Source organism: Micropterus salmoides, unplaced genomic scaffold (assembly GCF_014851395.1).
Source record: "Micropterus salmoides isolate LMB-PRFRI ecotype aquatic unplaced genomic scaffold, ASM1485139v1 Ms_hic_scaffold_13, whole genome shotgun sequence".
In the NCBI taxonomy this organism is placed as follows: domain Eukaryota; kingdom Metazoa; phylum Chordata; class Actinopteri; order Centrarchiformes; family Centrarchidae; genus Micropterus; species Micropterus salmoides.
In genome coordinates this window covers 14,545,167-14,571,960 of record NW_024040374.1, presented here as the reverse complement: position 1 = coordinate 14,571,960, position 26,794 = coordinate 14,545,167, and the positions used below count along the sequence as shown (strand labels likewise).

General features: G+C 39.6%; 1 protein-coding gene across 2 annotated transcripts in view; it reads right to left on the bottom strand.

Moving 5' to 3' along the window:
• LOC119900595 (arf-GAP with coiled-coil, ANK repeat and PH domain-containing protein 2-like) overlaps nucleotides 1–26,794 on the bottom strand; it is a 59,507-nt gene that overhangs the window by 8,765 nt on the left and 23,948 nt on the right. The window contains exons 3-18 of one of the 2 annotated variants that reach the window (XM_038715683.1): nucleotides 26,328–26,447; nucleotides 25,599–25,652; nucleotides 22,946–23,004; nucleotides 21,746–21,929; nucleotides 18,027–18,071; nucleotides 17,855–17,950; nucleotides 13,490–13,564; nucleotides 6,193–6,305; nucleotides 5,603–5,654; nucleotides 4,993–5,093; nucleotides 4,719–4,824; nucleotides 4,218–4,426; nucleotides 3,179–3,248; nucleotides 2,873–2,967; nucleotides 2,218–2,420; nucleotides 305–406 (exon numbers count right to left, since the gene is read on the bottom strand). In XM_038715683.1, the coding sequence (XP_038571611.1) occupies nucleotides 305–406; nucleotides 2,218–2,420; nucleotides 2,873–2,967; nucleotides 3,179–3,248; nucleotides 4,218–4,426; nucleotides 4,719–4,824; nucleotides 4,993–5,093; nucleotides 5,603–5,654; nucleotides 6,193–6,305; nucleotides 13,490–13,564; nucleotides 17,855–17,950; nucleotides 18,027–18,071; nucleotides 21,746–21,929; nucleotides 22,946–23,004; nucleotides 25,599–25,652; nucleotides 26,328–26,447 (1,684 nt within the window). The remainder of the gene's footprint in view (nucleotides 1–304; nucleotides 407–2,217; nucleotides 2,421–2,872; nucleotides 2,968–3,178; nucleotides 3,249–4,217; nucleotides 4,427–4,718; nucleotides 4,825–4,992; nucleotides 5,094–5,602; nucleotides 5,655–6,192; nucleotides 6,306–13,489; nucleotides 13,565–17,854; nucleotides 17,951–18,026; nucleotides 18,072–21,745; nucleotides 21,930–22,945; nucleotides 23,005–25,598; nucleotides 25,653–26,327; nucleotides 26,448–26,794) is intronic. The other variant, XM_038715684.1, reaches the window with a different exon arrangement.

Sequence of the window (26,794 nt, the reverse complement as noted above, 5' to 3'; positions counted from 1 at the left end):
CCATCACCTCATGTTTCAGGTCCCTAAATACCAAAAAAATATGATGAGAAAGAAACAAATGCAAATACCAGACAATGATCAAAACCATGTGTGAGAGAAACACTCCCCAACCCCAGGAAAAACAAAACATGATACACTCTGTGTGATGCTCTTAACATGACGAGATGGGCCGTTAGAAAGGTCTGGATGAGAGAGGAACAGAGGAATGAATGAAGGGTTGTTAGTCCACACCCCCAAAGCAGGGAATACGAAACGGACAGAGGGGATGGAGAAGCAAGCAAAACACTAAGCATTTAGTACTTACTGCTCCTGAGTTTGGAGGAGTTGTCAAAGTAGGAGAAGAGTGAGTCAAGCTCGTCAGGACAGAAGAGAGAGTCGCGGCGGGCCCCTGAGCCGCTGGCAACAGCTACGTTAGGGATGATGGGAGTGCAGAAATTGGAAGGCAAATGGTGCAAATTGAGTAGCAGGGTGGGGAGATTTAGGGTAGGCGGTGAGAGCAGGGGTTAGTCCAGAAGCACAAGAACAGCCAGGGGAGGATAGAAAAAGAGAGAGTGTGTGTGAACAAGAGGTTGAGGAAGAGGAGAGAGAGGAAAGCAGGGTGAAAGTTAGACTACCAGCTTGGTCGACACTGGAAGAAACAGACTACGAGAAGCAATGGGAGGCAAAGAGGGCTTATAGACATATGCTGTTCACAGAGAGCATACAGTATGCCAATGGGTGAACACTTTTCCATGGCAGTGTAAAAAATCACATACAATAGAAGAGGTGGCCACAATTACAGATGACACTGGCTTTGCCCGCTGGATGCAGTGTATTATATAGTGCTTCTTAAAGTCATTAAATGTTCTGTTCCTGTGGCATAGGGCTGTGCGATCTGATGATATATATTGTTTGATGATAGAAAAACGTCTGTTTAAAATTATGTTCTATCGTTTATTTTGTTGCATCGCAAAAATACACACAAGGGAAGTCACTTTGCACCATGATGAAGTTGCTTTTAAGTTGGAGATTCATCCATCCATCGTCAACCGCTTATCCTGCGCACAGGGTCGCGGGGGCTGGAGCCTATCCCAGCTGACATCGGGCGAAAGGCGGGGTACAACCTGGACAGGTCGCCAGTCCATCGCAGACAAACAACCACTCACACTCACACAATTAACCTAGTCCGCATATCTTTGGATGGTGGGAGGAAGCCGGAGCACCCGGAGAGAACCCACGCAGACACGGGGAGAACATACAAACTCCGCACAGAAAGGCCGGGGCAACGACCCACGACCTTCTTGCTGTGAGGCGACAGTGCTAACCACTGCACCACCGTGCCGCCTAGTTGGAGATTCCTCCAACTTTAAAATAATATCCAACTTGAAACTTACTTCACCGCAGTACGTTCTTTCACATGTGCCGGTGTTACAGGGAAGACAAACATGGAGGACTCAGACCATGCACGCAAAAACGAGGAGCTCATACCTAAGAGAGAAGTCTGTTGTATAGGCGAGCCATGATGTGTGTGTCAGGTAACGTTTAATGACTTGCTCACGGACATTCAGCTTGTTGTGATGTTAGCTATTGCAGCAGCAAGTAGCGACAGTTTGCTAACCCACAACCTAGCTAACATTAGTTACATTACTTGCTGTGTCGTGGTTCACTCTATATCATGGTATTTGTCATGGTATAGATTTCTCCAGAATTGCTTACCCCACCTTTATGATGTAAAGACACTATATCGGGATTTAAGATTTTAGTCATATCGCACAGCCCTACGAGGTAAACCAATGAAGTCACACTCTGAAATCCTATTGCATTTGTTTATTAACCAGGTATTTTCAGTTAGGGAAAATTAGAAATTCATACAAAGAAATTAAATAAAAACACTGAGAAAACTTAAAATGCAAAGTTCATATAACACTGCTCCTCATCTATGAAAGAGAAATACAATTAGCAGGCAAAAACTTCTATTAATTTTAATATCTCAGTTTTCAAAATGACTCATCCCAAACTACTAGTAATGTTGTAAACGTTACTGATAAATACTGTATTTAGTCCTGACAGCTTGTTGGACTTAACGCCATCCAGCTAAAATTCAATATACTTTTTAGTGGCAACCATTTGTGTGATTACCGGACCCCACCACCAGGATCATACCTTTAAATGGCTTTTGCTGTGAGTTTGGTTCTGTGGGTCATCTGTTATTCAAAGGTGACTCATTTTTCTACTGACCTGACTGTCCAGAGACATTTGAACCGGGTCTGAGTTTTGGGGTGGGTGGTGGCGCTCTTGGGGGCAGATGCTCAGAGCTGCTGCTCAGCCTCTTCTCCTGCTTGCTCAGAGCAACTACTTTGCTGCGAAGCTCCTCGTCTGATGGCCGGCGTACAAACCGGCGGTCCACGTATTTGGCTTTGATGTAGGCCTCCACCTCGTGTCTGTTTGGAACAAGCATACAGTTTTGTTTGTGAATAAGGTGAGAAATAAACTGGCCATCAGCCTACTGCTTTTTACAACACTTTTATCTACTCAAACCAAGCTCAATGTGATGCAGAGGCTGTACAACAACTGCATACTAGGTGTTTAATTGTCATAACGAGGCTTAGGTCAAATTTTCTTTATATAAAGTTTATATAAAGTTGGGGCAGGCAGTTCTAATCCAATACATGTATTTTTGTCAAATTCAACACAGCTAACCCACAACTTAGTTACATTACTTGCTGTGTCATTGTTTGCTCTATATCGTGGTATTTGTCATGGTATTAGATTTCGTCAGAATTGCATACCCCACCTTTAGGAACGATAAAACCCAAAAAGCAAAAAAAGAGTGTTTACTCATGAATCTTCATTCCTGCACAACTTACACAAATACTTTCTACCAGTTCTGTACCTTGGATCTCCTGGCTGTGGTTTTCTGGCTCCGAGCTCCTCTCGCCTAGCCTCATAGATCTGGTTAATCACTCCATTTCCCAGTTCACACATCAACTGCAAAAAGTGTTCAATAAAATGAGTAATTACAAACACACCTGGATAATCAACCAGCCAGTGGAATGTATAACTCAACTATAGCTACACCGTCTACAGTGATTTTCATGCACATAAGAAAACAGACTAAGAGAAAATAAATGTGTGTGCAACAAAAAGAAATTAAGTCTGAACTGCGTTTGTTTATGTACATCAGGTTTTCCTCGCTCACCTTTAGTAGTTCTGGCTCCCATGTATCCAAAGTCAAAGACCGAACCTTAGAGAAATGCACTCCCAGACTCCTGTAGATGAAAGAAGCATTAAAAAAAGCACAATGACATTACTTGAAGACCATTATACTACACATGAGTATAGTTTAAGTTTTAGCCACAAGGGTGAAATTGGGGTCTGCAGATTCACGGCAGTATTAATCACAAAAACCCAGTATGTAAAAGATATACGTCTCAGATAAACATGCGGTACACTGGCAGCTCTGCCTTTGTTATTATATCACTAGAGGAAAAGTGCCTGAGATAATTTAATTCCTTTAATTAAATTCCTTAAAATTCTGAACCCACTCCTGTTAGGAATCACAATTAAGAACGACTCGTTTTTTAGGTTGTAGCGGGGAAACTCTTGAACCTGAAACCCCAGGTGATTATTGCTTTATATGGATAGTATGGGAGCTGGCGTGGACACTTAGATTAAAATTTATGATTATAAAATATTTTAACCTGACAAGTAATTAAAGGTCCTCACAACATCCCAAGCAGGCTGGGTGTTTAGAACAGTGAGTTTACATTTCATAAATCTCTGAAGACCAACATGTTGTGCAAAGCATTCACACCACGGTCCTGAAGGAAATTATTTTCTATGACTAAGCCACAACGCAATGACCACTTTTAATTCTTTCCAGTTTTCACTGAACCAAAATGAACTGCTTTCCTGCAAAGTGGTAGACAAATAAATAAAATGTGCTGATATTAGTTCCCTCGGTTTATTAGTTTCTCTCGGTTTCTGTGTTCTGGAATTTTCATAGCACTTAGATGTATTGTAACCTAACTGTAAGTTGGTTATTTAAGAGCTTCATGACTTTGGATCTTCCTTTGTGATTTTTCTTTTTAGCCTGATATTTTATTTATCCATCTTTTCCATGGTTCTTTGTTATTGTGGGTCTAGCTTTTGCTGTCATTCTTGTGTGTAGCTGTTCGAAAACATATTAAAAGACCTATTATGAGGATTTGCTTGCAACCAAAACCATATTACTTTACCTGTGGATACCAGAGCACTGTATGCAGAGGGTAATGCCCAGATTGATGCTGGCCCAGCGGGGGTCTGGCTGGCCACAGTCGCAGCAGCAGGTGTTGCCTGGGATTGCCAGGACCTTCTGCAGGGCACTCTCTCCTTTCAGTGATCTCTCCTTCGGCTCCCCACTAGAGTCCAGGCTCCCTGTCGATGTGGACGACCTCCTATCAAGCTTCTGACATGAGAGATGGGGGAAGGCACAGATGTCCAGAGGGATGGTAAATATTAATAAGATGGGATGGAATAGAATTAAATAAATTAAACAAACTTTATCCCTGTGTAACTTAACAGTCTACACAAGCTAAAAATTAACTGGATGGTAACAAGAGTATAGGAAACTGGTGTTTTGTACATACAGTAAACACAGGTTAGTTAAAGTTCACTCATGATGTATTGACTTGTTTATCTATGTGTGAATGTGTGAATCCTTCAACTATCCACTCAGCGTCAGTGTGTTTGGATTTTACCTCGCCCTCTTCTCCCTTGTCGCGGAAGGCGGTGGCAATGCTGTTCTGGACAGCTTTGATCCAGGCCTGTCGCAGCTTCTCTGAGTCTGCTTGCATCATACAGCTCCTGTTGGGACACACAAGTATTACACAACTGCTGTCTGCCAAAAGTGTATGTGCGTGCGTGCATGTGGTAGGAGGTGGGTACACTGCTACTCCACCTTCACACCTTTAGTTACATATTCCAGTGCTCATTAGACTAATAGGCAGGGATATTTCAATGACTCAAACTTACTTGGTTGGTGACACCACTTCGAAACAGAAACGACGCTCTATATCCTCACAGTGTTTGACTGTACATAGTCTCAGGTCCTCTACCACCACTGTAGGGTTGTCCTGGGGGGACAGCACAGAAGCTTTGGTTAAACACAATACACACACACACACAAATATTTTCTCCCTTAATATTTAAAATAGATTCACCAACAAATAAAGCACGAAAAATATCAAAATCTAAATGTTTGCCAATATTTCAATCAAGCTTACTATTCAAAAAGAGGGCAACATAGACTATATCACGGGTTGGTGTGGTTATTCCCTGCTGTTAGGGTGTTGGGAAAAAAAATATATAAGCGTGACATTCTGCCTGTGGAAATGGGTCATAACTTAATAAACTGGCCAATTCAACTAATAATCATCAATATTTGATCATTTCTCAGTGTTATACGATGCACGATTTGCATTTTTCTTGGTTGAACTAACGCCCCCCCCCCTCCTACGTGTACATATGTACATTGTATGATAACTGTAAAAGTTCATACCATGGTATACTGTGAAGCTGTAATAACATTACAACCCTAATGTAGACTCAATCATTTAGCAACAGTGCAGAGTCGCTGGCATACCTTAAATTTCTTCTGGTAAACTAGCTGATTGTTCTGGATGGAGAACCAACGCCTGAAAGGAGATCCGGGAAAAAACAAAGTCACACGCAGTTGCCAGAAATGCTCGTAAAATAACAAACAACAATAATTATAATTTGCAGAATTCAGTCAAAAAAGGCTTATTCATTAACAGTGCCATAATTCATTACCTCAAACTGCATTATTTGCACTTTTCTTGAGTTTTGTTCATATTCAATTTGGAATAAAATGACGTGAGGAACAGCTATCCCAACCAAAGCATCATCTGTACATGTTTTCTAAAGGTTTTCTGGGTCCAGAGTATAATAAAACCTCAATTATATGGACCAACTTAAAAAAAAAAAAGAAGGACAGAGTCATAGGATTGTCAGGAATGGTAATTTCTGGTAATAATGTACAGCATTAACCCTTTTCCTGTTTCCTGTGTTGATATATTCAAATTTAAAGCACCTTTAATATCTCTTCTACATTTTCATGACAATGCTTGCCCTTCTAAATCCATAATCAGCCACTATAGTTATTCCTTATCATAAATATATTCATAAATATGGTAATTAAACAGTCTATTGCACCTATTCCACGTCTTGAAGGCGTTGCTGGCCCTCTTAAAGAGATAACCCTCCATGGCGATACCGTTATCTGCATCAACATTGTATTCCAGCTTGGTGTCGTCATTCGAGAAGTCCTGAGCAAAAGAGTAAAGGAGAGAGAAAATGGAAAGAATATCCAAGTGTTAAACAGGAAAAGTAAGCAAACATGTTGAAATACAAATTTCCCACATTATCAACATTTTAAAATGTTGATATTTTCTTTTGGTCCTAGGGATTTTTTCTGGGGTGAGCAGTGACTCAGCACTTTTCCAAAAGTCACAAATAGGGCAATTAGTCTCACTTGTGTTGAGTGACCTTGCACAAAGCAGCACTGCACGGCTGCTTCTCACACTGAGCTGAATGAGGTTTCACACCAAGAACAAGGTAAGACAGGAACAACATGTATAGCTGATGCTTGAGAGAGCTATACTATATTCAAATACATCATAATGCCTGAGAAAGGAGGTTAAAAAATCTGAGTGGCTAATTCGCAAAGAATGGATTGCAAAAAATGATTTCACTCTAACTGTGTGGTCAATTTTGCACCAAATGTATGCACATTACCTAATTTAAATGTGCCAATAGCACCGGAGCACCAAGACACTTCTTGCTTGGCAGCACAGGTTAGGGGTGCATTTCAACCTTTCCGGGAGATTTGAGAATTACACGGTTCCTTTTTGTCTTATTTGTGCAGGTTTAGTTGATGCAATAGCCGCACAATCCTTTTGTGAATTCACCCCTGAGAATCCTAATAAAAAATAACACTGGAAAATCTTCTAATGTTAGTTATACACCACTTTACTGAGACTTGTCTTCCACTAATAAAGTTGTCAGTTTCAATAGTTTAAAATCACATACTGCGTAGTTTGCCAAGAACCACTATGTCCAGTAGTCCCATTTCTCAATACTTGCATACAACCATAAACACTACCTATTGCTTCTTAACAAATTACAGTATAAAAACTGCACCAAACAATAATATTATAAGGTATTAAGCTAACTAGTTGGTGAGTTAGTTAATGTCCTAGTTAATGTAAAGTTGCAAAGTGAGATCTCCTGCATCCTTTCTCTCACTGACTCTGCTGCTGCTGTAACCCAACCTGGTGTGTTGTCATGGGACTGTCCCTGTGTGCCAGTCCAGCTTTAACTACCTGAGCTGCTGCCACACTTTCCTAACACCCTCCCAGCTTTCTCAGCTTAAAGTGACATTGAACACCATTATGCATGCGTGCGTGAGTCCTTGTGGAGTCAATTTACAATGAGTTCACCGTGTCCACAACCAATTACAACTTGAGGTCTATTACTGTAATGAGATGCGAGTCCTTCTAGAAACATCCAGTCTTTTTCTGACACAGACCTGTCTGATTCACCTTGTCCTCCATCCTCCATGCTGCTCTGATCATAATTGTATAACCCAAACAAATGGACATGAGATCAAACCTTGACAGCAGTATTTACTGTATGCAGAGAAAGTTTGAATTGATGGAGTGAAACAGCCGCATTAAAGAACACGGCTGATGGTAATTTCTACTTTACATTCATATGTGTAGACCATAATCTTGTCGGTTGTTAGATATTAGTGTAGGACAAACTTTACAATGTTCAAAGTGTGTTTGTTTAAAATGCAGTACAATCCACCATGGTTACCATAAAGCATACATTTAGGTTGTGACACTCATTGGTTTAAACTTTTTTTAAAAGCACAAACTGCTGGCATGTGGCATGACTACAGAATAAAGAAAAATATACGACGGACAAGTACCCTAGTAGGGAAAAATCCGTAAGTAAAATATGTCAACACTGATAATTCTGTGTGCTGAGTGGAAATTACCTCAGTTGTTCAGCAGGTGGTGACAATGACTACTATTTCCTGTTTACTTCCAGGAAAGCAACAGTGCTAAACATGTACATAAAGGATTCTACATATTCTTAATCTCAGTGGAGGAATCTATAAAAAGATTTATTTTATAAAAGAGTTTTGGCATTCTACTAATATTCTGACTGCATTCTGTCTTTGTTCAAGATGTTCCTCTTTGCGATACGTTTTATTTCAAACCCTTCCTGGAGAGTATTTGATTGGAATTGAGGATGAAAGCCCTTAATAAAGTGTACTCATGCGATGCTTTATGAACTTTAAGTCTGGCAAGTGCTCGAGGACAAATCAGATCCAACAATAACAATCTAAAATCTACATGTTGCAGACTCCCACAAAGAAGAGTTCCACCTACAGTTGACACTCACACAGCAGGGTTCGGCAAATAAGTCTGGCATCGGGACAATTTTTTTCAAGTCATTACATGACGGGCCAGAACATAAATCATTTATAATACGCCATTTGCTGTGTGCCTGTTTAGCTCAGTCAGTGCACAGGACTCCTGTTCGAAGGGTTGTATGTTCAATCCCTTATTGCTGCTAGTGTTATTTTTCTCCCTTTTAATTGATTATGAAGAGATAGTTTGACATGTTCACATTAAGCATATGAAGGAGTGCGCCTAATGACATCACTTCTCTCAGTCTCTATTTACTTCTTCTGCTTGGACGTTGCCTCTCTTTGCTTGGATCTGTAAACAAAGCAAAAGTTAAACCCCTCTGCCCTATGATACCATGGTGTATCGAACAGATGCACGCACATACACACACATTTTCCAGCATGACATACAGTGGGACAAGTGAAGTTATTTTGGTTGCACAAAGTGAACAAAATGTGTTCGTATTAAGCTTCTGAACAGAAAGACAATGGAACGTACCATTCCAGGTATTAAACAAATCCTCTTTTCCTAGAGGTGGGACAAAATTTACCTCGGGAGTAGGGCCAGGCAATTCTCACAATTATAGTAATAACTACATTTTTTAAGTTAAATACATAATTCTGTACATCAGTAGTGGTATGGAGAGTGAATGAATAAATGAATGAGGAAACCACTGTTAATTCAGCTCAGGCCAGGGAAAACACCAAAACTGACTTTATTGATGCATCTGTGCATTTATTCACACAAGTACACACTCGCTCAAATATCCATACAACCACAATCAATCCCTAATTAGGACCGAGGCCAAAGAATGAAGCACATATAGTGCAACACTGTTACTGTCATGTGAAAACCCTTCTAGTGCTCTTGTTTCTACAATGAGTTGAGACATTTCTGTGGCCGCTTGGGCATGGGAAACCATTTTTCATACCTGTTGCATACATTTAAAAAACGGGCAAACTATACGTTTGTCTGTTGTTCTTAGTTCCTGAAACATTTTAGAGATGAAAGGTTTTCGCCTGACCACAGAGATATGTTCAGTTATTATCTAACAAGCTAAAACATGACTGCAATGCAACAAACCACTCACTTACATCAAACCAGCAACTTGGCACCAACAATGAGGTATCGAGATAAACATGCGGCACAATCAAGACACATCAACCCAAATGGATGTGCAACACTCTAAAATGAGGGAACAGACCAAGGTGCAAACACCTACACAAACACTGCAATGCAGTCTTGTAGCGTGTGCAGGAGAGGGGATGAAAGACAGTGGCAGGTAAGGTTACAAAACGGAAGTCAGATGGAAATCAATGCGGGACTCTACGTACAGAGGTCGACCTCCAAGCACAAAAGTTGCGGTAGTCAGAGTCGAGCTCAGTCACCTCCTAAAATGTCACACACAGCAAGAGAAAAGATAAAAGAAATATGTATTTCCATTCTCTTACACAGACTAATTTTAGATATTATGAATTTGTCAAAATAAAAAATGGTGACCAGACAAGAGAAAACACTCAAGCTAAAGCAGACAAACATAAACATAGACTATTATTATAAACAGCCATGGGCACACAGACACCGTCACGTGCGTGGACACACACATACTCTAACTTGGTCTCCCTTCTTTAGGTGCACTCACCAGATACCAAACGTAGTGAAAACGGCTGAAAATCTTCATTTTTCACAGATTTTATGGCGCGGGAGCCACCCTGTATGCGTCCCCGTAAGGCCGATGAATCTTCGCTATCTCAAAGTCTCCCTGTGTAGCATCGCAATGACAGTCTGTGACTCTAAGCAGCGTGGCCTGTCTCTTCAACAAACTCTCACCTCCTCCTCCTCTCCAGTGGCTGTGTATGGCTATCAAAACTTCCGTCACTGCCTCTGCTGCTCCTCCTCCGCAGGCCTCATGCGCTAAGCGAAGGTCATCTGTGTGTATGCGAGTCTCTCTTTGTGTGTGAGACACTGGTGTGACTGTTGGGTTAGAATAATCAAGTGGACCGTGCAGAGGAGCTCGCACATCAAACATTTATACTGACTTCAGCATAACAGACGTGCACTCAGCTTTTCCCGTCACTGTGTGTGTGTGTGTGTGTGTGTGTTTGTAAATAAAGTAGCCATTCCTTTAACCATGCTGAATGTCTGTTTGGGCCTTTAAAATGTGTGTGTAGTGTGTATGACTGTTAAGAGGCTTATTATGGGAGAAAAACCACCAGACCATTTGATTACCACAGCCATCTCAAAATCACTTATTTTGTTTCTTTATGAAATAAGACAGGAAAATCTTTAAGTCAGCAGCCTGTCTCTCACTCCTGTAGCACCACTGTGACACTGTCATGCCCTGTGGTCACAGTGCTGCAGTGGAATAATGCACACAGGAAGCATACTAAACATAACCTCAGGACCCTTTTCAACTCTCATGAGGATGGAAGGTTTCATCAATACAATGAAGGGGAATGGGAAATGATTATGTGCAAGCACAAGTGGACAGTATGCGTAGTGATAGAAGAGACATACAAACTACCCAATAGGGGGCAATAGGTAAAGGCATCACCAACACTACTACAAAGTCTGTTTTGTTAATGTTGGTGCAAATTTTCAGTTTTTGCTAATTATATTTAAACTGGCATTGTGTGTTATATTGTAATGTGGTAAAGTAGCTTTATGGGTTAAAGAACCTGTCTTATAAGGTCACAGATACAGTCCCTGCCACAGCAAGTACAAGTCTTTATACAGTCTTTGAAAATGATGCTAAACCCTAACCTGGTCTGGGGAAGCCTGCATCAAGCCTGGGGAAGAGTGTGAGCCTAATTGCCAAACACCATTTGTGCACTTTGACTTGCAACACTGGGGAAATACTAATGTTAGGGATATTTTATTAAACAATGCAACATAGGTTAATAACCCAGAGTGAAGCTATCAAGAAGGGTTAACAAATCATCTTAAAGGAAATATTTCCCAAGGTAAATATGCCAGCACAATACATTTCTTTCCCAATGCACTTATGCGTAGAATGTCATACACATACTGAGTAGCATGCTTCACTTCATTCAACCTTTGACAGATAACTAAAAATAAATGTGACCATCCCTCTTGTCCTTGGTAAGGCAATACTAATACTTTAGTTTACATGTGTAAACAACTGAACTCAACGGAGCATAAAACAAGCAGCATGAAACAGAGTGGAAAGTCATGTGCAATGAGGCACAATGTGTCAAAAGAGTCTTAATATCATAAATGAATTGAGGGTGACTACATTAACTGCAAAAAGGCACTAGGACATGCATGACAACTGATATAATGAAATGATATTATATCATGTGTGTTGCCAATTTAATGTCATGATGAAACAGCTCACTTGTCTCACTACAAATGAAGTGAACTGCATTTCCAAGCAGTTACAGCAAAGAATACAATATCCATCAAACCATGCAGACATGAATGACAGTGAGGAAAAAGAGTAACACAGCTTACCTGCAGAGCAGCCTGAAGTGAGTAGAAGAAGAAGATATATGGGGAAAAGAGCAGCAGTATAAGAAAAGAAGAGACTGTTGGTTAGTGTCTGTGTATTAACAACCACATGAGAGAGAAAGCGCAGTGGGAGCGAGACAATATAAAAATAGCATCTAAATAAATTGAGGAAGGGGAGGTGGTGGATAGGTTTTCAAGGACAGGCAGAAGTTGGTGCATGTACTATCACCGAAAGAGCAAGAAGGAAAAGAGGGAGAGACAAGAAGCAAAAGAAAAACACAGAGGTAGAAGGCAAAACCCACACACAAACAAATTTCAAAGGGACATATGGAAAGAACAACAGAAAGGACTAAAAAAGAAAGACATCTCAAAAGACATACACCAGATGAGATGACTGAAATGAACACACAGCAGACAAATTAACAGAAGCTGAGCAGACAACAGCTGGGTGAAGAACTGGCAGATGTTGTCTGGAGTTAATGATGCTGTGTGATGTACAAGTAAAGCTAAGGGCAATTAATCACCATCACATATTGTAACATAACACCCCACATCACACTTCACACACGCGCCAAAGAGATCAGTGTACAAAATGAACAGAAGGCTAAGACAAAAATGTTTTTAGATCGTTTAATATACTTTATCTATTGCCCTATAATATAAAAATAAAATGTTTAGGTGCAAAAACTGCTCTGATAGCTGAAAGTTCTTTACATTTTATTCCTTGTCAAAACTTCTTGTGCATCCTTCTAGCAAGCAATATATCAAAAAGTATGACTCATTGACCAGATATGGTAGAGTGATGAAACCCAACCTTGTTTGTTTGGAAATGGGTTTCCGTCAGCCGTCAATAATGTATGTGTGTGTGGCTGAGATCATCCTGCGGGATCACCTTACACCTGAGGGCGTAGCATTACCTCCATTCACTCCAATGACACATGTGCAGTAAATGGCTGAAATCAACAGCTTTAGTATGAATACTCCATTGTGCAAATTATTTTATAAGTTCACATAATTTCTTTCAATTGCAAATCACTGATTTGTCCTTAGAATTTCAATTAACCAAACAATAAAAGACTTGAATGCATTCATCCTGAGTGCTTTACAGTACCACAAGCTTGTAATATTTTAGCATGGTGGCCCCAACTCAGAGAGTTCAGGGCAGGTGAGCGGTGATGGCACTTAGGGATGTTTTGATTTGGGGATAAAAGCACCAGGTCATGGGGTAAGTCCTGCAAGATCCCAGCAGAGTGCCATGGGTTTACTTTTAATGGGAGGAGGCCTGAGTGTAATAAGAAAGGCTTTGTGACCAGGCAAAAGGATCTAACAGCCACAAACACGCAAGAGCACACACTGAGTGAGTGTATGTTTACGTTTCTGTGTTCATCAGGTTGCTAGGCAGAGGAAAGCAGGATACAGTTCTGATGATTTTCATTCACAATTGCACACCTAAGTATGTTGCATGGTGCTCAAAGTGTGAATGATATTTTAGTTTGCATGCGCTTTGTGCATTTGTGTTTAAATTTAAGTGAAGATGGGACCATATTGTGAAAGTGTACCTTTTGCTGGATGGTGGAGTGTTTCTGCTCCATGTCTCTCTTCTCTTTGGCAGCGTCCACCACCAGCTGGTCCAACTGCAAGAGACAGAACACAGATTAGTCAAGCTTACCAAACCACCTGGTCACATGTATTTAAATCAAAACACAAGACACATTTCTTGAGTTTTTCTTTTAAAGACATGCCATTTCCTGTATTGGGTAAATTCAACAGGACTTAACCCCAAATTACACATTTAACACACTTAAAATCATTCATACTTACTTTATGATTTATCTCACAAAATGATTACAGAAAACAACGTATATAAAGGTAGGTGGTCTGACAGTCATACAATCTAATGCTTGGCCATTTAAAGGTAAGACTTTGTGGACAGCACTTGAAAGTATATAAGTGTGTGTGCACCAATACATCTTTATTTCCCTTTCCAATCTTGAGAGCATAAGGATTCCAACAAAAACAACTTCTCCACAAGTCAGGCCTTCTCCCCCAAACAAAATGAACTGTACTACTGATGCTTCATGTGCGAAATTGGATGGTGACTGACTGATTCTCCTCATCCCCACGAGTAGCCATAGCGTGTAGAGTAAAAAACAAAGAATCTTTTCAGCAAAGAAGAAAGCAACAAATTAAAGGACTTCAATTAAGTGCTGGAGGTCATAGGGTGATGCCAAAAATGTGCCAGTTTGCCTTACAGCACTGAAATTTCTACTCTGTGCCTCTAGTCTGTTGCTGCAATTTGACCTAAATCAGTATGTCTCAAACCTCAAACACAAAAGGATCAGTATAATAGGTGATAATAGGTCAAGGATTGGGGAAGGGAATGCAGAATATATATGAATAAGGGGTGAGGAGGGTTTAAAGCTTCAGTCAGCAAAATGCATAAGAAGACAGTGTTACTGTAAGTGCTGAAGGGCAGATTGTTTTTAAAACAGTGCCTCAAATCACACATGATTAACCTATTTCTTTTCTTTACACTTGTTTTGTAAATACGGACAATTAGCTTGATATCAGGCTTGTCAGGAAACTCGTAATAGTTGTCATGGAGCCAACCATTTCCTCTTAATTATACAATTTAAAGCTAATATGTAAGTTGTCATGATTGAAAAAACAACAAATTTGGATGTGTTCAACGTCTCAAGGTCTGTGACCCTGTTAATGCATTATATGCCTTGCATTCTTCAATATTAGGATACAGCTTTTGTTTGGCCATCCATTTGACGTGGGTTAAGTTCTGGCAATCATGGACAGGGAATTTTTAAAACCAACAAAAAGGAAAGAAAAGGAAAACAAGTACAAAGAAATGTGACAGGCATGTGAAACATGAGTGTTATGTTTACTACAGATTAGCTGTGTTCATCATGCTTCTAATGTCTGCGGCTTTACAGGCACCAGTTTCTGTACCACAGCTTCAAGCTAGATGGTAATTCATACTAATGGGTTACAGAGAAGCCAGTGTACCACATGAGATGAAACTGGGCTGAACCAGCATTTTACTTCCTTTCTGATGGTGCAAAGTTTTGTCTTGTAGTTTTAAAAAGCTAAAGTGTTCAGCAAAATAACATTCTAATTATTTTATGCTTAATTGACTTTCCTTCACAAAATATACTACTTTTGAGGAAAATGTGAAAATGCTGCTACCCAATAATTTTAGAGAAGACATCATTTGAGGGTGTTTTGTTTAGAGGAAATGGGTGGACGGCAGAGCGGCAGGCTGATAACATCAGATGGGAAATGTTTTTCCCTCTCTCACCATAACAACTAGATCAGTCCAGTCCATGCTGTCTATTGGCTACTATCTGTATCTGTGAATGGGCAGATGTATGTGTTTCTATGTGTAGCTCTCCGCAGTGAGTCAGTGATTCACCTTAACTTTAACAGCATATCTATCTCGCTACCCTATCCCACACTGACGATGTCAGCAGAGACAATCACTTCAAATGTTTTATTCTGCCTCTGTTTGCCGACTAGAGACCACAGCACCACACCAAAGCATTTTGGTCAGTCTGCCTTCTGCTCAGATCTGTCTTGACATGCAACTACGAAGACAAGCAGCATGATTCATGGAAAAGATACAAAACATCCTTTTGAATGAATATATCCACTCTACATGCGTTAACCCTGAGGCTTTGTGTCATGGAACGATGCCATCAGCAAAATAGTTTATATTTAGAAGCTGTCTAGCGGTTTCCAAAGGAGAGGGTGGAAAAAGTAGCATATTTAACAGGAATCATAAAGAGGCCATTCATTCAGATGATAACTACTGTGCTTTAGTCTATTTACCAGCTCACCAAATTCCTCTCACCAGTTTAATTACAGAATAGATAAAAACCAAAACGTTCTATTACTAATTTTCCCACTCTTGATCACTTTCTCATTTGTAACAGGCATCAAGTCATATAATCAGACCTGTTGACAGCTCCTCCACATCTCCCTGCACAGCCTCTCCACCTTCTTCAGCTTCATGATGAGAGTAGAAAATAAATAATCCACAATCCTCTTGTCACAGCTCCCAACTGCTCGGCCTCTGATCTTCCTCTCCTTTCACTTTTGCGATGTTCCAAATTCAGTGCGACAGGCTTACCATCCACACAACGCAGTTATACTTGTCTATGTCCTTCCTCTGGTTTCCCCCCCTCTCCACACACACAATCCTTGCAGTCTTTTGAGTGTTTAGGGCTTATAGTCCATGCCTTTCCATTCTACTTCAATCACTTTTTACTTTGAGAAGATTACATTCTGCCTCTTATCCTTTCACAGCATCTGGTTTTCAAAGTGGGTCTTGTCTTCCCCTTTTCTTTTCCCAGTTCTCTTTGGTCCTTTCTGTCAATTTCTTGATAGTGCCAAGATCAGATGGTTCCAACTTCAGAGCATGAGGGTTAGAAACCACAGTCTCCTCTCCAATCCAACTTACAAGACCACTGTCCCGACTTTTCAGATCTGGCTTTCTTTTTTCTGTCATTTAAATAAAAAAAAATCTGTTTGGTTTCTTTTTGTCATTTTTCTGTTGCTTCACACATTAGTAAAACATGTTTACTAGCTACACTTATCTCTTTAGAAGTGCCCTGCACTCCAAACTCCCCAATCTGTGGCTGGACTCCTTTGTCTTGCTCCCAATTTTGATGCAATATTGTCCTCTCATTCGGCTCTTCTGCTGCTCCAGCCTCACAGTTTATACTCCACAACTTTCAGCATCAATCTTGGGTGTCTTTGCTGTTTTTGCTCAGCTGACTTTCAACCATATGAGTCTGACTGTGGGAAAAGCTTTTTCCAGCCCTCTGGCTGCTTTCTTCCTCATTCCTGCTCACTGTAACAGCAACGCCACTGTGATAATCATCTTAAAGTCACATTCGGGCCAACCTCTGGCTCAGAGGGAAGGCTCTGTTTATCAGAGGATGCACACAAAAACATACAGAGCTGAATGGAGCGAAAAGACTGCAGTGGAAACACAAAGAGGAGAGAGAGGTCGTCTTGAGGCGAAGGCAGAAGCTCAAAGTTTAATGCTCTGTAATGACGCCAGTGTAAATTTAGGACCACTTATGTACAAACTAAGATGTTACAATTCAGAACCATCACCTGAAACACACGCTGTTTAGATAATAAAACAATAGTGTCCTTGTCTACATAATAAAAAGTGTTTACCCATGATAGCGCACTGGTATGTAAACATAACTAAAAAAGTATTCCGCTACTCTGCTCAAAATACATTCATGTTTGTTTATGTTGCAAGAGTTTATACTTTATGTTCTAATAGTATTGCAAGTGTGGCAGAGGACTGGCTTGGTGTTTATTTTTATTCAAAGTATTAAAGTTAAATAAAAATGATACATAAATTTTGATCCATCAAAATGATTATCAAAAAATTAATATCAAGAGTTCAATACCTTCTGACAGCAAATACAATATGAATTAGAAAAATGATGATTAAACATTTCTCTCTGAATAATTCAAACATGTAATAAAACCTATGAACCTATGAACATACTTCTGGGTAATGTAATAAAATGACATTCTTCCATCATAAGTAACAATGTTGACTAGTAAGTAATACTGAACAAGAAAAAATGGATTTAAATCACATTATAGTTGATATTAACAATGACATAGCCCTTATGAAGTAATAATGACTGTCAAGTTTTACATGACATGTTTAATTACATAGAGTTGTGGTATCTTATCACAGTGAAAGAGAGAGTGACACTAACGGCATTCACCAACGAAGAAAAATACACTCTACTAAGTGGAACATGGAAACCTCACTGCCAACTAGCGTTTTGGCAGTGTAACTGCAGACCAGTGCACAAGTATAAATACAGGCTGCATGTGTGAGTGTGTGTGTCCACATGTGTGTATACTATAGCATGTACCTGTCCTCCAAGCAGTTTCATTAGAGGTTGTAGTTCACTGAAGAGGTCATATCCTTGGTGGAAGAATGTCAGGTGGGCGTACATGAAGGACAACATCTGTGGAGGAGACAGTGAATATTCAGAGGGCCAATCAGGCAGCTGCATAGATTATTTGAAGTGTAAGTACACTTACTGATTTCAGGATTTCGGATCTTCTCTTGGACTGTAGCACATTGATCTGTAATGAACAAAAACAAATCAATGAGAAGTAGGAAAGTTTTTTTTAATCATTGTTTTAAAGAATACTGAAATATGAAAATCAATAAGGAAAACTCAACACATACAAGCAGCAATCAACAAACTACAAAACAAAATCTACAGTGACAGTATGTGAGAGAAAATTGCACAGACAGAAAGAAAGCGGCAGCAGGGTAGAAAAAGACAGAAAGAACATAAGACAGAAGGGGAAATGGGATAAGATGTTGGAGATGAAACAAAAAAAAGAACGTCTTAAGAAAAAGGCAAATGAAAGAAAGAAGACAAGCGTGAAATTAGTCTAACTGAAGTAGAAAAATCACCCTAAGCATTACTGGACGGTAGTTCCTAGTACCGGCACCAGGAGGAGCTCCACGTCTCATATTTAACCTGAGGATGCTGCTGTAGCCTGTCTCCCCTATCATCTACATTGTCCTGCTGCATTCATTGTAACCTCCTGTCTCACTCTCTCCTCTGCTTGTGTGCATCTTCGGCTCATTAACACTGTCATCTGGCCTGAGAGGTTATCTTAGTGTTTCAGCGTAGAGAGGCAGGTTGTACAGTAAATCCAGACGGTGATGCTAGCTGGCTTCACGGTGACTGACGGGAATGAGTGACTGCCCCTGTGACTGTATTAATTTTAACACTCTGCCTCATGCTTATGGATTAACCTGGATCCAGTGGTTTTGCTTTTTGTGTGGTCATGAAAGCACAGACACCACATTTCAATGCACTGAAGAATAAAAGTTCAAATCATTGTTGCGGCCAGCAATCTTTTTCCAAGGCCTCTTTTCCTTGGCAACACTAACCCACACTAGCGTTTATACACAGATGTAACTCCCACCCAGGAAAGGAAGCTTATTTTTCCATCTCCTAACCACAGCGGCTGGTGCCTCACAACTTTCACAAGCCCCCCACCCCACCCTTCTCCCGATCACAGGCAATTATTAGTTTTGAAAGGAGTAGCACCTCTAAACGATGGTTGTTTAACTGGCAAAGTACAAACACAACCACCACAAGCACAATGTGTGAGCATTTGGTAGTTAATTTGTTGGTAGGCTGTGGTAATTCCACACTTTTAGGACGGTTTAGGACAGAAAGTTTAAGCAAGATTTAGGCTTAAATTAGTCACTATTCAGACGTGGTAAACGTGGTATATTTGTTATGTTTTGCAGACATACAGCTCCCATTTATATCTACTAAGTGTTAACTCTGCTTCTGCTTTTCTGTTGTATGTGTGTATTTAAATTTTAGGCATTGGTTTGTATGTCAGTGGTGATAACATATCGGTCAGGATGAAGTCAGACAGCTGTGTTTACTAGATAATCATCTTACTAGATTTGCACGTTGTTTTTTCTAGGCTGGACCAACAGTCAATAAAGCAAACCCGAAGTTTAAAGTTCACTATATTATGATCCAGCTCTACGTGGCACAGCACGGTAAAAGAGAATGCTCCATTCTTTAAATGTCATGAATGCAAGTCTGGCTTACAACCTCTCTCATATATTTCTCTCTCCCTCTATCATCTTGCATGTCACTGAAAACTGTGCACAGTATAATTAAGTAAAAATGCCACAAAAACAATCTAAAAAGAACCAAAAAATAAAGTTGAAATCTGTCTCAAATGTTTCCTGCAAGCACAGCTGCAAAAGTTAGCAGCACTTTGAAAGTGCTGACAGCAATACCCAAACGTAAAACTTTAAAGGAGATCCATTTAAATCAGCTGTGCTAGCTGCTGAGCTTATAGATTTCCTATAAGCAGACTAACAGGCAAGATAAAAACTCAACTAATTTCTCACAGTCAGGCTTCATTTTATAACAGAATGATTATGCAGCAGGCCACTAGAGCAGACTGCCAAACCTATTTTAAAACCTGCTTCTGGGTTTTCTTCACAAAATCTAATTTTGGAGCAATCTGTGCCCATTCAACACTGTCAGTTCTTTTGGAGTGAGATTCAATAACAGGGCGGGCAGCTGCCTTATCAGAAAACATGAAGCATTCATCAGTGTTACTGTGGCCAAGAGAAAACACCAAGGGCTCAGCTGACTTATTCAATGATACATGAGCAGCTTTTAAAATGAAAGGTCAAAGTACAAGACATCTGTGTGGCTTTGACAGAAAAAAGGTTAAACAGATTGACACGTTTAAGTACGAAAAAGAACATGTTTGCACAAAAGGAGATACGCGGTGCTTGATCTCCTACTGCACAGATGATTCAACTTCTGAAAGGCAACAGAGTGTCATTTCATTAATGAAATTGTAAACTGACTGACTCATTTTAATACTAGGACTTTTTCTTCAAATGCTGGATATAATGGTGTCACATTCTTCAAGTACTGTTCAAACAGAGAGGCAGATTTTAACAATAAATAAAAAAATAAAAATCCATAGTTTTCTTGTGTGCTTTCTCCTCCTGCTGCTTTCTTCCTCTTCTGTTTGTTCTCAAATGATCTTACCTAAAAATATGAATAATTTCTCCATTGCAGTGCTTCATCGGACATGATGGCTCATTGGTCACTGGAACATTGCGCAATAATTTTGTTATTAACCATAACTTGTAAAATGAACGCAGGAAAAAACACAGATGCCTGACATCAGCCAAATATGAAAATGATAATGAACTGGTAATTAGATTTAATTATAAACATAAGAGGACAGAAGCATTGTATCTGATTGTGTATTTTAATATGCTGTGTGCACCAGGTGAGGGGGAAAAAACCCTTTACTAGAACAATCAACAATCTAACAGTTTATTAATACATCTATGCAAGTGCATATAGATGTGGTATGCCACCATGTACTATCACGTCAAATCAAAATCTACTACTGGCTTCTTTATGTTTCGCTTTTACTCCTCTGTGATTTTAAGTTTTCCCATCTTTTTCATTAAGAATTTATTTGTATATGGGATAGTATTAGATAGTTACATTGGTTACAATATTATGTTATCTTATTTTATTGTATAGCACCTTGGGTTTTTTTTAATGTGCTTTATAAATAAACCTGATCTGATTCTTATTATCTTCTTCTTCTGCTAGTCCTGTTGCCAACGCTACAACTAATTCGACCGCTGCTCCCTGTGTCCTGTTGATGCATCTGCTACTCTTTTTCAGTCAAATCCACTCTGATGTGGTAAACTGAAACATGACAGGTGGATATGCTTGGGTTTTTTACTTTGGATGTAACAGAATCAAACACAGCTGCTGTTCATTCTTCTCTGTGCCACATCAGCATTTTCAACCTGACTCACCATATTAAGTTCCATTTCCAAAGCGGCTAGGGTGCACAAGGAAATATCGTACATGACAGTGTGTATCTGAGCTCTTTTTTTGGCTTCTCTTTTAAAATTTGCATGTCAGCAGTCTATTGCCATATATAGTCCTGTTGGAAACTGTCAATTCAGGGAACTAATGTATTGTTAAATGCACTGCAAAATGTGGACTAAAACGAGACTCAGCTTTAAAGGAGTCTAACGATTACAGCATCTAATGTAATAATAAGGACACAGCTTTAAGCGCAAGAATGAAAAAAAAAAAACCAACAAAAAACCACACACACTGTCATGGAACCGTTACTTCAAATTTGTAAGTACTCCAATGATTCTGTGCAACACATTAAGGGTCTTACAATTTACATCCCTAAGTGAGTTGTTGTACCTGTAAGACGTAGTCGAGGACGATGTGTCGGAAGCACTTGCGCGTGGCTGTTAGGATGTTTGTGGCCTCCTCCACCTCATGTTGCTTGTTGCGGGGAGCCTGGGCGTTCTTGATCAGTGCCGCCTCCTTTTCTTCACTCACTTTGTCAAATTGCTTCTTCGCTTCTTTGAACTTACGGATGTCACTGACAAAGGAAGGGAGGGGAGAGAAGTTTACTAAGACAAAACACATTAAATTATTGTACAAGCATTAATTAGTATGTGGGAGTGTAAATGGGGAAATCAAGTTTAGGAAAAGTTTACTAATTTATTCATTAGGATCTGAGAATAGAGGCTTTACAAATTAGCCTTTTCAGTCTTTTGCTGTTGATCACCAATGTAAGCACTAAAAATGTGTCTTGTTATATTAGCTGGTCGAAAAAATACCCTTAGATGGTGCCACCAATAAAGCAGTAGAATTATCCCACAATTCAGTGCTAAAGCTTCCAAACTCCATGACCAAGGTCAAATAAGACATGTCCCTTTATTGTCAACAATCATGTGGAAGGAAGCAAAGTTATCGCTGGATATGAAGCAACACAACCATGGTCAGTCAACAGGAACACACAAAGGTTAAAGTTGATTTAATAAATCTTGGCACTTGTTCTTCGGTGTATTTTGCCTACAGTAAGTGAGGTTAATATTTGAGTGCTACAAGGTAGTGAGTAAATATGATGGAACATGTGAGAAGTATGGGGGTTGCCAATGTGGGAGTTTAGCCCTGGTATGCCAGGGGCAAAAGCTGCTAATCCTTATAATGAATAAACCAGAAGGCCCCACTGTTTCCTGCACTTACACAAGCCGTCTGGAATTCAGTGCTGTATTAGGAGGCTTTAAAAAGGGAGATATGAGGGCTTGATTCAATTAGAAAATATTATATATACACACATCAATATAATTGAGTGTCCTCTTTCAAGTGTGGGCTTTGTTTACAAAATCCAAGACACTTTTCTTTCAACACAAAGTACAAGTTTATTAAGTTCCCCTCAGAGATGTGTGTTCCTCATTTTAAGTTGATCTGGATACAAGCATGAGTAAAATGTACATGTGCTGTGGCTTGTTCTCACAGAGACACAAAAAGCAAATTTAGGCCATTCTTTAGAAGCTCAGATTGCTCAGAGATATGACCATTTTTATCCGTCTTGGTTCAATTAATACTCACTCTTTGACAAATGTTTGAAGCTGGGTCTTGATAGATCTCTGGGCCTGATCAAATAATATCTGTGAAGAAAGAAAGAAAGACTAAATTCTCATTTCTGTTTGGAAAAACATCTTATCTCTAGTTAAATTAAACATCTCTAAGTCACTTCTCTACGGGAACAGCAAAAAGACAGTAAATGTTTTCACTTTCTAGGCCACGGGATGTTTTGCAAGTCAGCATTCAGCACCTCTGTTTAGGAGGATTTTTGTTAACATCACAGGGTGCAATTAAGCAGCTACATTTACACAAACAAGCTCACTTTGTAAACTCCCCTCATAAAGACAAACACGAGAAGTGACGTGATTTGCTTATTCTTGGTAGTGACTCATACCCTTATTAACCTGCTTGCTTCCTTAAAATGAGCTACCAAGGAAAAGGCCAGACAAACACATTCACTAAACCGGGCTTCAGTGTGATTTCATGGCCAGATCAGACAATCTGAGCAGTGTGGCTGGGAGAGGCTACCAGTGACGAACAGATTGAGCACTGTGTTTGAGTGGATCATGTGCTCAGAGATCGCTGAGTGGCAAAAACCTATCTGACAGTCAGCTGACGTGACCACAGTCGGTGATGTTGAGTCACAGTCGCAGGGCTGCACTGTGGTTCCTGGAGGCTTTTTAGGGGTGTAGTCAAGGAACCTATTAAGAGGACTCCACTGCTGAATGATGGTAGACGCCCACCCTGCAGCTTTTTGGGATAATAGTTTAGAACACATTTACAGGATCTCTCTTAATCTGTGAGTGTAAAGGCTACAGAACCCAGTTCAACCAAACGTGAACAAAACTAGCCAAAACCTCATACTGAAATGAAACGCATGTTATGATTGTAAACAGAAACGAGATTCAGTCCTCATTTAAAAGTACTGATTTTTCACTTCACCCCAAAGAAAAGGTTTAATGCTACCTTCAGCTGTAATATCACCATAGATAATTACGATACTACAATTTAATGGGTTTTTTTTTAAATTCATCAATGAATTGTTTGTTCTATAAATTGTCAGAAACTTAAAAAAATAAATAAAACGATTTTAAAAAGTTGCAAATTGCTTTGTTTGTCCAATGTTTTGTTTTTGTAATTTGTAACTGCTAAATTGAACGTTCTTGATTGGGTTAATCTTGTTGTGTCATATTTAAATGTAAACTTTTTGGATTTGGTTGCAAACTGCTTTGGCAATGTTGTTTAAATAAAACATTCAAGCCAATAAAACACGCTGAACTGAATTAAATAAATCTAAAATAAAATAAAAAATACCATTCTCTTGCTTTCCTAACAGTGGTATTGGTGGTTAGGTCTTTTTAACATATCAAAGCAGACAAAACACAAGTGTAATTAATAATAATAATAACTGTAATATTAACCAGTGTTGCGCATTCTGGGACACTTCAATAATGTTATTTGTTACAACTGTTAAATTCATCCACAACCACAAACATTACAAAATCTTAAATTTCCAGTAGCAGCACCCCCGGTTTGTTCTAACATGTCTCAGAGGCAGCGTGGTGTTGGCTTGTAACTCACTCTGAACACGTTACGCAAAGCCAACAGAAACAAGACATGACATGGGAGATCAAGAAGAGAACTTCCACTGTAAAAAAGCCTCTAGCTCACCCTGTGCATCCTTTCTGTGTTTGAGGGATTCCTAATGAGAAGCTAATCAGAGAAAGGCACGTCTCCATTTCTCAATGTTAGTGTCAGTCCTACTAGAGACTGACAACGGAGAAGGCTAACAAGAGGACACTGGGTAAGAACAGCCACATAATCAGATCTAGCCTAATGGGCTCCTTGGAGAGTTTTGTGGGGGACTAGATAGGATACAACAATGGATAAGGCGACATGTTTATTTATTGTCTGAGATCTAGTGGTTGGAAGTGAAGTGCATTAGATGACCAAGCTGTAAGGCCAACACAATACCTATCTTAGTCTGACTGAAGCCTAGAATGGTTCTTCTTGTAGTTCAGCTGTCTCCAGGATGACAACCACATCGTAAAACGTTGGCCATGACCACGTTTACTTCAGTAACGGATGATTTATTCCAACAGTTAAACACTCCACTACATGCTAAGCAGGGAATAGATTTTATGAGGCAGGAAAATCCTCTGTCAATACTATGGGGCAGATGTAACTTTTGTGAGGAGGGTTTTGTGACAAGAAAATCCAAAAGCTACGTTTAAGCAATGATTGTTTTTGATGCATCTGACCCAAAGGATTTCTATATACTCAATTTTTATGAAGGGCAGTGTTTGCAGCAACACCCTGCTTCACATATTTACAGTAATATGAAATCCCACCTGGACACTACTTATTATAGCCACATCCTTCTACTTCTGAATAGCCCCAGTTAAACAGTTAGTTAAGGTTAAGGTCTTGCTATAGGGAACCCTGACACTCCGCTTCCATTTTTCAAACCAGTGGCCATCCTCTTACAGACCCATTTCCTCTGTCTTGTGGTCTGCTGCTGTCCTTCCCAGCAGTAAATAAGAACTCTGACAGTTAAAGAGTGGGTTCAGACTCTCAGCCCAGCTGAATTTTATCATCTCCCAGCTGTAAAGGAAAAAAAAAAAAAAACCCCAAAAGAATCACAATACATCCGGTTTCACATGGCAGTGATACATACCGTGTGATAGTTGATCATCTCCTGCAGACTCTCAGCAAACTTTGTGAGACTGGACTGTTAAGACAAAAGAACGACAGCCATGAAGGCAGGCAGAGAAAGAATGTCGCCATTCTTACAACAATAAAAACAAAATCCAAATTTCAATTATATGCTACATCACAGACATGTCTGGAAAGACACAAAACTCTTCAGTCAGACAGATATGGCTATACAGAAACGGTGTCTGTGTTTCTGGAGACACAATAGCACTTTGGTAAAGAATTCTTTTGGCGTTACTCCCTCCAAATACATGCAGTGGCTTCAAACCCAAGGGAAAGGCACTGAGTGGAATACACAAAGGCTGGCAGGAAGTGCTTGCCTCTCCATGCAAAATTCATATGAGAAGACAAAACAAAACAAAACTAAGCATGTGACCTCGGCAAGACCCAGCGGACACTACAAGGTCTAGGTACAAGGCCTTGTTTTTTTAAAATTAAGATTTAATCTGGTAATGTCATTAAGGATGAAAACACTTCACTCAAAAAAGACAAGAAGTTAATGTGTGTTTATAGTATATTATAAATACTATTAGCTAACAACTTTATTTGATGTTAAATATTTCACAATTTTAAAAAAGATCCAAAAGGAAGCCTGCCCCCATACATGAAAAAAAACAAAAACACATTCTAATAGTTCAAATGCTGGGGACTTTCTATGACTCAGATCAAGCCAGGTTGTGTTTTTGTTTACCTCGATGACCTCATCTTTGGTGGACTGCTGGGCTAGCTCCCGGATTCCATTAACAAACTGCTTGTTGGCTGCGTTGTAGGCTTTTCCAGCATCAATCATCCCAATACACAACTTCACCAACTAGAAAGAGAAAGAGGCAAATGGTTATTGGGGAAATAATTTAAGCAGACAGAAGATAATAACACTAGAGCGAAGAGAAACAAGAAATAGTGCCGGTCATTTCTTCAGGGCATCCTCTCTTATTAAAAACACTTGAAGTTTGCTGCTGAAAATGATTCGGAAGATTTGGTAAAACTTGGTGCTACAGAGGATAAAACAGAAAAGCAATATGCTTAATTAACAAGAGGCAGTTCTTCCCCTTCTGACTCATTTGGGAGCAAAGATAATTCCAGGTTATGTAAACTCACAACAAACGCTGGCCATTTTCCATCCAGTCCCACGCAGAAGATGACACACAGCCTGAATGT